Below are 10251 nucleotides of genomic sequence, written 5' to 3' on the forward strand. Positions count from 1 at the left end.
ATACAAAACAAGATTACCAATTCCCAAGTGTTTGTTTTATGTTTAAATCAAAATGCAAATGGCTGTATTATGTTTGTAAGACACATTTAACCTGACATTAAATATAAAAATGAATAGATGTTTTTTTTTTTTCTCCAAATTCTCACTGTTCTATATATCGGAACCATACCTGCTATAGAGAAACAGATGTAAAACTGACATAGGATGCATATTGCAGTTCTAATTGCCTTTGTATCAAGACAGAATATACTGGAATACTAGCTGGCATGTTTAGCAGTTAAATTTAAAAGTTACACTGACAGTCTTATTGACTTACTGCACAGTGAAAATGCTCTGTCTTAATTTTGGCATCACAAAAAAGAATTTTCTAGCTTTGATGAGCCTAAGAATCTTATCAGATCAGGAGGAAGTTAATACAACGTACAACCATTTGCAGACAGAAGACCTGCATATCTGTCAGAGCTGATATTCAGCCCCACTGTTTTGAATGGCAGATCATTTTACATCAAGAAAGAAAGGAAACTGAAGCAAAGAAAAATGCTAAAATACACTTCACCGATCTTTTTACGAAACCTGCTGAGAACATTTTACAAATTTAATCTCCCTTTGAGCTGGAACAAAACGCTTGACAGCTGACTTGCAAGTCCATCACAGGCATAAAGTACTGGCTGGAAAATTCTCTGAGCCTTCAAACCAACCAAAATTCAAGAAAAAGTAAAATAAAAAAACAGCCTCAGACAGATAATGAAATGGAGATGTCTTACTGTTATCCTCAACAGAGAAGTGGAAAACATCTGATGTAGCATTCTCTTCATTCCGCAGCACATAGCAGATGTTCAGGTCATCGATATCAGCTGCAAAAGAAAAATTACTTAAATTATTTCTTTGTCTTGAAGTGATCACATTAAAGGGGGAAAAAAGCAGATGTAGAAAACAGATTTAAAAAGCAAACAGCAAATGTAAATATGGTAAAAGATGAACAGAAAGTAAAGATGAAAAGCACCAAACAAAATTTGTTTGGACATCATTTATTACAGAATGCAAATGAGGGCTGCTTTACTTGGTCTTTTAAAGGAAATGGTTACATGATCAAGTTGATGTGTGATTCATGATGAATTCCAAACAAGCCGATGGCTTAAGTACAAACTGCATGTGGAAAAGATTTTGTCCTTGTCAAGTTTTTATTTATTTACTTTAAATCAATATATATTTAGGAAACAAATTTACATTTCAAGATTAAAAAACCTTCATGTGACATTTCATGCCCATTACACAAAATAACCTCAAACACACTTTGAAGTTGTATTACAGCTTTATGACTTGTTCAAACACTCCTTCTGTCAAATAATTGTTCAAAGATGGAAGCTGTCCCGCTTCAGCACCGTATCGGCTACAGTAACAGCAGGTCTCTATTACCACACTGATTTCATTCCTTATCAGCACTCAGCATGAACACTTGCAAGAGGGGAACAATTCTAAAAGTCATGCATCCATAATGCAGGATGATAAAGGCGTGACCTGAGATACAAGCCACTTCGAGCTAAACCAACAGAAAATGTTTTAAATCCAGAATCTGCCAACCGTCTGTGTCAACACCCCCCAAAACCAGGTGATAGTGGATCTTTTAATGACAGACAAGGTAAGAATGTTAAAAACAGGATTGTGTGGAGCACCACACATCTGTTTCCCTAACTTCTCTGAATTACAGGGCTGTGGTGACATTTTTTTTCCTCCACAAAACATGTATTACAGTGAGGAAAAATCATCAACACCGTCAAAGGGCTTGGCCCCGACAAACCACCTCCTTCAATAATAGATGTCAGAGGAAGGAGGTTCATAAAAGTATAAACCCCCAACCTCTTACTGTGGGTGGTTTCCTGTCATTGCTGCTGCTCCCTTTTCATTTTAACATGGAAAAACCGATAAAAAAATGTGAACTATTTTGCATTTTTTATACACTGCTTTTTGTGAGGATATTTTACTTCCAGATTAGCGTTCAGGATGGATCTGTAGTGCAGACTTGAACTCGGAGACCTTACAAATAAAAAGCCAACACTGTGAATGTAGTGGGGTGGGGGGGTGCACAATGTTCATTCAATATTTAAAGAGAATGACTCTTGGGATGTGCCCTGGAAATAGGAAGAGTAAATAAAGAGCAAAGGGTTGTCTCTTTCACCTGACTGATTCTTCTGACGAGCCTGTTTGCTCTCTCTGACTCAATCTCTCACGCCCCTTCCCTCATTCTTTATTTCTCTCATGTCACCTACACCCCCTCCCCTCTCCCCACCCACCTCCTTTGCGCTTTCTTCCACTTTGCCTGCATGCTCTTCCCCCTCTTCTGCCCTTTGCTTCGCTTTCCCTCTGCTCTCTTGTCTCATCTGTGCCCTTTTTTGTTTCAAAGACTGCCGTTGAACAGAAGCTGTCTGAAGTGTCCATCTCCTGCAGGCTCTAGAGATCTTTCTGTGCTCTCACCTCATGTCTGTGCTTACACCAAGCAGGTGAATTTTCTTACTTGTTTGTTTAATTGCCTCAGCATGATGATTGCATCACTTCACACTGCAATCAGCTGTATTGTTGCCTCGATTCTTGCTGCAATATCAGTAAACAGACGTGAACTTGTGTTCAACTTCAGGATAAGGTGGCACAGCTTGCTTGGTAGGGAAGATAGATATACTTACTGTGAGCTTTGCGTGTTCGCTATGGTCAGGACACACAAAATTTTAATTAATTGTCTCAAAACTGACCTGACTTGGTGAAAGTACCAGAATATGCTGCAACTCAAATACCATCCTGTCACTTTGAGCTCAGCACTGACCTTTTCACACATTCCTCTACCTGTGTCCCGCTTCATTTAACAGACCTCCGTAGAAAACATCAGATGTGAACACTTCCCCAGAGATGCAGAAATGATAAATTATTCATTTATAACATCTACAAAACATCAGCCTCTAACTTTGGTCTGCTAATTATGATTTGATGAGCATGGCACATCTAAATCAGGTTCACAAATTAACTATGGAAATTCTCAAGTCAATGCTTGTCACGTGAATAATTACAACTCCATAAATTAAGTCTTTTGGAAGGTGTTGGGTAGAAATTAATCGAAATTAAGTGGTTGACAAGGAATTTGAGATTTTCGTTTTTCTTAAGCAACAAATCACACATGAGGGCAGCTTTTCTCATACTGGGAGTCCTGACCCCCACGGGAGTCCCAAGATCAGTTCAAGGACAGATCGTTGTAAAAATAAATTAATAAATAAATCAAATAAAGTTAGTATTTTTATTAGGACTGTCAAAATTAACGCATTAATGCAAAGAGATTAATCTGTGAAACTAAAGCATTATTTTTTTTCTTTTTTAAAACCTCACATTTAGCGCTGGGGTGTCCAATGTCGGTCCTGAAGGACCACCATCCTTCATGTTGTAGATGTTTCCCTAACAAACCTGATTTAAATTATATGGATCTCCTCGACAACCTATTCTCAAGTTGAACGAGCAGAGTAGTGGTGCTGACCTAGACTTTTTACAGGGTAGCCACTCTTAATTCTACTTACTAAAAATAATTGGAAAATTGTAGGTAGAATTAACATTAGTAAGTGTGGAAATAAAATTTTAGATGATTTTTTGTAAACCTGATATATGAGATAACTTAAAATAAGTAATTTAATCATGAGACTGCATGCAGAATTTAATGAAACAGACCTGAGAAACGTGTTATATTTATTATGTAGTATTTTGTAATAATTTATTAAATACTATTGTGGGTTTTGTTTAGAGCAGGGTTGCCCAAGTTCGGTCCTCAAGGTCTACCATCCTGCAATTTTAGATGCTACTCTTCTCCAACATACCCGAATCAAATGTCATCTGTGTGTCATTCAGCTCTGCAGAGGCCTGGTAACGAACCAGTCATTTTATTCAGGTGTGTTGGAGAATTGTTGCATCTAAAAGTTGCAGGATGGTAGATCTCGAGGACCGGACTTGGGCACCCCTGGTTTAGAGCTTACCTTGACTGAAGGTGTTGATGGAGTTGTTTCCATGTCCCAGGTTAACTATATGGCCATATTTGGGCTGAACGGTGATGTGGAACTTCAGGGATGCTGGTCTGCTGTCTCTGTCCTCTGCCCTTAGCACTCTGGGGCTAATGAGGAACCCCAGGTGACCTGTGGTCAAAATCTTCAAAGTTGGTGCACCTTTGTTCACCACAATCTGAGGGACACCATTATCAACTGCCACAATGATGATCTTCATAGTCTGGGGGCGCCTAGTCTCGAAAACTGTGTCAGGGAAAACATAAAAGTCAGTGTGTGTGCCATCAGTGACGGTAAAAGAGAAGGAGTCCTCTGATGATTCAGTTCCATCGTGTTTGTAGCTGATGAGATTTTCATTAAGGTCTTGTTTTGTGAAGCTGGTGACTGGTGTGGACTTGTTGTAGAGTAGTTTGCCATGAACCGGTGGCTGGGTGATGGTAAATTTGATCAACTTCTCGGCTGTGTCTTGGTCTTCAGCATTGAGCTCAAATGGTGTGATCAGCTTAAGTTGCCCTTCAGTGACTACAAGGGTGTTTACAGTAACAACAGGTTTTTTATTGTCAACATCCACAATGGAGATTCTAAAAGTTCTGAAAATAGGGTTGTAGCCATCAGTAACTTCAAACTCAAAGCTGTCCATTTTCACCTCATCATCTGAGGTGTGAATGTAAAAAATCTTACTGCCAGCTAACTGAAGCTGAGAGAAAGATACAATAGGCATCCCTGGAGTGTCTGTACACTCCAAGTGACCTCTGACAGGGGCCCGGGTGACAGTAAAAACCAAGTTTTCATCAGGGCTGTTGAGATCAGTGGTGCTGAGTAGATCTGTGGTCAAAGTCACTCTGCCACCTTCTCTCAGAGACACACCTTTACTGACCACATCTGGGAAAACCATGTCAATACTGCCCACAGTGATGTAGAAGTAACGATCAATAAGTGGGTTAATTCCATCAGTAACATCAAATTTGACCAAGTCCCGGATGCCCTCCTGTCCATTGTGTGTGTAAAATATAAGCCCTGCATCGATTTCAGCTTGTGTAAAATTCATGCCAACTGTGATGTTCTCTAGAGACCCAGACAGGGTTTTTCTCTGCAGGAAACCTTGACCAGGTCCAAATCGGATTATAAAAGTTAGCGTACTATCATCTGAATCTAAATCCATCGCTTTGAGCACTTTATTGTTGATTTCTTTGGTCTCTCCAATTTCCACCTCCAGACCATCATTGATAGTCATTCTCGGGGTCTCGTCATCGACAGGGATGATCATGACCACAGCTGTTTTCTGCACAAAGTACTTTCCATCCGTTAGAATGACATCAAAGCTGTCCTCTGTTGTCTCTGAGTCATCATGCTCATAAATAATGCTCGATGCCTCCCTGATTTGTTCCAAAGTGAAATTAGTCACCAAAACTGAGCCTGTGGATAGCTGGTTTAAAATTGCACCATGTTTGGGAGGTTTGGAAATGATAAACATCAGCTCCTCAGGTGGAATATCTGCATCTACTCCATTCAGAATCGGGGTGTCTATGACAATGTTCATCCCCTCCATCACGACTATCTCTCTCAAGTAAATCTCAGGTTTTTCATCATTTGCTGGGATGATGATGATTGGGAAGAAATGGTTTGCTGAGAAACTGATGCCATCAGAACACCCAAATGTGAACCTATCCTCCACTGGCTCTACCCCTTTGTGAATGCTCTGCACATAGTAGATATTTCCCTCCCTGATGTCTCTGATTGTAAAAGCACTGATAGCTGTTCCTGACCTTGACTTTTCTGAGCCTGGGGCAGGGGATATATTTTCAACATAGCCAGCGGTGGGCTGGACAATGATGGTGCAAAGGATATCATCCGTTGGAGTGTCATTATCATCAGCATTCAAGTGCTGAGGGCCGATGGCATATTTCTCCCCTTCAATGACGCTGAATTGAATCCCAACTCCAACCTCAGGGGCCTGATTGTCAACAGGAAGGATAGTGACTCGAACATGGACACCACTTACTTTATTTCCACCTACTGTCCAATCATCAGACATGTCTGTGAGAGTCAAATTGAATCCATCCAGCTGAGAAGTAAGGCCGATCTCACCACCAGTGTGTGCATACACAACCACGCCGTTAATTATATCAGCTTGTGTAAACCTACTGGCAGGCACTCCTTTAACCAATATTTCACCAAAAGCTGGAGAATCCTCTACAATAAATGTCAGCTGGAGATCGTCTGTGTCATCATCATGGCCATTGATCACATTAGTTGTAATTTCTGTGGCTCCATTTTCCAGCACGTCCATATGAGATCCGATGGTTCCCACAGGCAGGCTAACAGTTGGCGTTTCATCATCGACAGGCTTAACATTAACTTTTACTGTCACAGTTACAACATGAATCCCATCACTGACGTCCAGCTGAAATTCATCACTTAATGTCTCCTCTCCACTATGAGTATATGATATCTTCCCCTCTAAAATATCTTCAAGGCTAAACACCCCTTTTTTCTCCAGATCAGTGAATTCAATCTGAATCTGTCCATGTTTAGGGGACTGGCTCAGAGCAAAGGTTATTTGCTCACTCTCTGTGTCGAGGTCTGTGGCGTCCAGCTCAGCTATGGTGATGATGTGTGTGCCACGCTCAAACACACCAAAGCCTGTGTTTGTAATCTGTGGAGGTTTGTTGTTGACTGGCTGCAGGTAGATAGTGAAAGCACCTTCTACGCTGTTCCCAGCTGTGTCTTCAACAGTATAACGGAACTGCACGACGTGGGCTGTGATTCCCAGCTCAATATCTGGGGGGGCATAGGAGATCTTGTGATGGTTGATTTGAGCTTGCGTGAACTCTGTCACTTCAGTGTTGTGTCTGTCTGTCAAAACCAAAGAACCAAACACAACTGGGTTGTTTTCATCTATATCTGTTGGAGGCTGGATAACTGTATACTTGAGATCACGGTCCTCAGAGTCCAAATCAGTGTATCGTAGAACTTCTTTGCTAAAATGAGTGATCTGGTATTCCCCAACTGTCATCCGCAGGGTGGTCCCAGGGAACAGCTCAGGGGGTACATCATCAATAGGTAAGACACGAATTATAAACACACTTTCTCCTGATAGATTAGGGGGATCATTGTCGTCCTGAACTGTAAATACAAACTGATCTGTGATTGTATCTGTGTTGTGAGGACCGGTGTGCCTGTAAAACAATTTCCCATCTGTTATGTCTTTCTGAAGCCACTCCACCACCTCCTTCTCGTACACCTCTTCCTCAGAGTTGAACTTCCAAGAGGAGGGGTCCTCTGGGGCATCTGACTGTCTTAATAACACTGTGCCAATTGTGGAAAAAGGGGGAACAATCGTAAATTTAATTGTTGAGTCTTCAGAGTCAATATCGGCAGCACTGAGCATGAGAGGAGATATAGGCATCATTTGTTTTTTGAAAAGCGTCAGACCAGTGTTGGCATTGATAATCGGTGGCTCGTCATCAGTAGGAACAATTGTAATGGGAAAGAGGAATTCTACTTCATTTTTCCCATCTGTCATCTTGAAGACAATGTTGTCGCTGTATGTGTCGCTCCCATCATGTTGGTACACAACAACCCCAGCTGTAAGGTCTGCAGGTGTGAAGAATTTCTTGTGAGATCCCAACACAAGGAGATCTCCACGCCGCAGCCCATCCACCACTGTGACTGTGACAGCGTCCAGGTTGTCCTCATCACTGATCTCCAGGTTATGAGAGCTGATAAGAGGCCGAGACTGCCCCTCATACAGAAGCTGACCTGTGTTACGTGTCACCACAGGGGCCAGAGTGTTCATAGGCTTCACCACAATCATGAAAGCAAAAGGGTCTGAGATGGCCCCTTCTGTGTCTAACACCTCAAACTCAAGCTGGAAAATCCTCTCAGTGTCTGAGTCTAGCGATGGTGGCACATACGCTATTTTCAGATCCCGCAGGTCTCTCTGGTAAAAAGATGTGATTGGGAGGTTTCTGTCATCAGTGCTGACTATGTAGCCCTCCTCATAGGATAAGGGTGAAGTGATGTTGAAAATGAGCTCTTCTGGGTCTGACTCTGCATCCTCAGCAGCAAGCATATCAGGTGTGAGGGCAGTCATAACAAACTGGCTCACTTCCATCATCATCATGGACACAAAGCTGGGTTTGGGGGGAGTGTTCTCTTCTCCCCCCTTAATGCGAATCATAAGATGAAAATATTCCTGTTTCACCAGATTGCCTTCCTTATCATGCAGCTCAACAACCATGGGAACATAATCTCTGTTGGGGGACTTGTGGTGAAATGTGTGCTGGTAGCGGATATCAGCTCGTGTGAATTCATCACAGTCCAACATTGTGGAAAGTTTACCTCCATCTATGAGTTGTCCGTATCTAGGCAGCGTGCTGGCACTGGACAGGGATGCCACCTCACATTTGTAAGAGTCTCTGTCATAGGTAAACTCTAAAATCTTCCTATCGATAGGATTACTGATCTCTCTGAGATTATCAACAGTAAGAGGCATGTTTTTGGTGAGTAACTCCAGCTGCGTAAAAACTACCTCAACTTCCATCATAAATGGGATAATAACAGTTTCAGTTTGGGCGTCATACCTGAGCTGCAGCCGCACTCTGTCTTTAGTTGGACTCCTCGAGCCGTAATGGGAATATGTCACATCACTGGGACCGAAATCACAAGGAAACTTTTTGGGGAAAAGATGTCCCGGTCTCTGTGAGAGCGGATCATTATCCAGCACGGTGATGCTGCAGCGGTCTCCCGGCTGGGTCTGAATCACCAAATCATTGATGGGATCGATAAACACTGATCTCCCGAAAGGCACGCGTATTCCGTTGTTTGCCACCAAAATAGCATCTTCTGATAGTTCAGATCTGAGTGCGTAAAATAATCCAGTGCTGTCGTGTACCGCGAAAACGATACCTGTTACGGAAAAGCACAAGAGGAGTCTGTGGAACAACATCTTCGCTGCCGACATGCTGTTGTATAATGTCCCCGGTCTGTTCTACTCGAGAATATATATGTATAAAAGAAACAAACAAACATTTAAAAAACAAACAAAAAACAACGTGGTGGGAGTCAGCTGGATGTCTGCACGGCGACTCCCGTGCATCTATCCATCCAAACCCTCGACATACTAAGCGAGGAATAGCGCGCATGAGTTTTAACTTCAGACACTTGAGAGGCGCAGCGTGAAGTGCAACCGCCCATCTCTGCACATATTGGAGGATTTTGAGGGTTTGTTACCTCAGCAACATCGTAAATGGGCCGCAGGACTGGCAGTCAGAGGGAGGTGGAGACAAGATGATGAGCTTAGTTGGATGTGATGCATGAGGCTGCACACAAATGATCAACTTTTGCTAAAAGTAAGAATATAAAACACAATAGACTTATGACACTTAAGTCTACATAGCAAGTAAAGAGGTAAGCACTTACAGTATATCTTTAAAAGTAACGCGTAAAGTGAAAAAAATTATTCTGTTTCATTGTTTTTGTTCATACTGCAAATATTCAGGTAAGACTCGAGGTAGGCCAACAATGAAATCTTTAAGTGTGAGCAGAAGTTTAGCATCCAATATTTGTTTTTATTTAGGCAGACTTTCTTTTAACGCGGGGTTAAAATCCTAAAAATCACAATAAACCTGCCCGATGCTGTCTCTGGGTTTAAATAAATAAAATAAAAAAGGGTTAAAAAGATTTAAAAAAAAAAAGAAAAAAGACTAGCCTGCTGGTGTGAAGCCAATCCTATTGTAACTAAAAACAAGAACACTCAACCATCTGCTCCACATACAAAGAAATACCAACTAGAGTGAGTGTACAAAAAAGAATACATATAAAGGAGGACCAGATCCCCAGCAGTGGTCCACAGTTTACCAAACTACTAATTACAACTTTCCCAGAGGCAGAGTAAAGTGAGAAAATCGGAGTTGTGGTGTTCTGTGTGCTTTATGCAACCAAAATCATGAGTAAACAAGCCAAAATTTTGGATACATTGTAGAGAAATTTCCTCTATAAGATGTCTTTTAATAGAGATAAAAACTAAGTTTGGAAGAAAGGGCTCAGCTCTTCAGATTAAAAGAAGTACTCAGTAAATATAACTACATTCCACTGCTGATCACAGATGAATTGGGGAGACGTTATCTGAGTATCTCACACAAAGACCAGTGAAGACAGAAAATTAGATAAGAAATTCAGAAGCAGGTTAATTGCCTTACATTTATGATAGTCTTTATTC

The 10251-nt window shown here is 41.5% G+C and overlaps 1 protein-coding gene across 1 annotated transcript in view; it reads right to left on the minus strand.

The window, feature by feature from the left end:
• The window catches only part of frem2a (FRAS1 related extracellular matrix 2a), a 64548-nt gene extending 55438 nt beyond the window's left edge, over positions 1-9110 (minus strand). Inside the window, exons 1-2 of the mRNA XM_042009116.1 lie at positions 4005-9110; positions 765-854 (exon numbers count right to left, since the gene is read on the minus strand). Coding sequence (XP_041865050.1) covers positions 765-854; positions 4005-8994 — 5080 coding nt within the window. The 5' untranslated portion in view covers positions 8995-9110. The remainder of the gene's footprint in view (positions 1-764; positions 855-4004) is intronic.
• Positions 9111-10251: the final 1141 nt, after the last annotated feature.

The sequence above is a fragment of the Melanotaenia boesemani genome, chromosome 15 (genome assembly GCF_017639745.1).
Source record: "Melanotaenia boesemani isolate fMelBoe1 chromosome 15, fMelBoe1.pri, whole genome shotgun sequence".
Lineage (NCBI taxonomy): Eukaryota > Metazoa > Chordata > Actinopteri > Atheriniformes > Melanotaeniidae > Melanotaenia > Melanotaenia boesemani.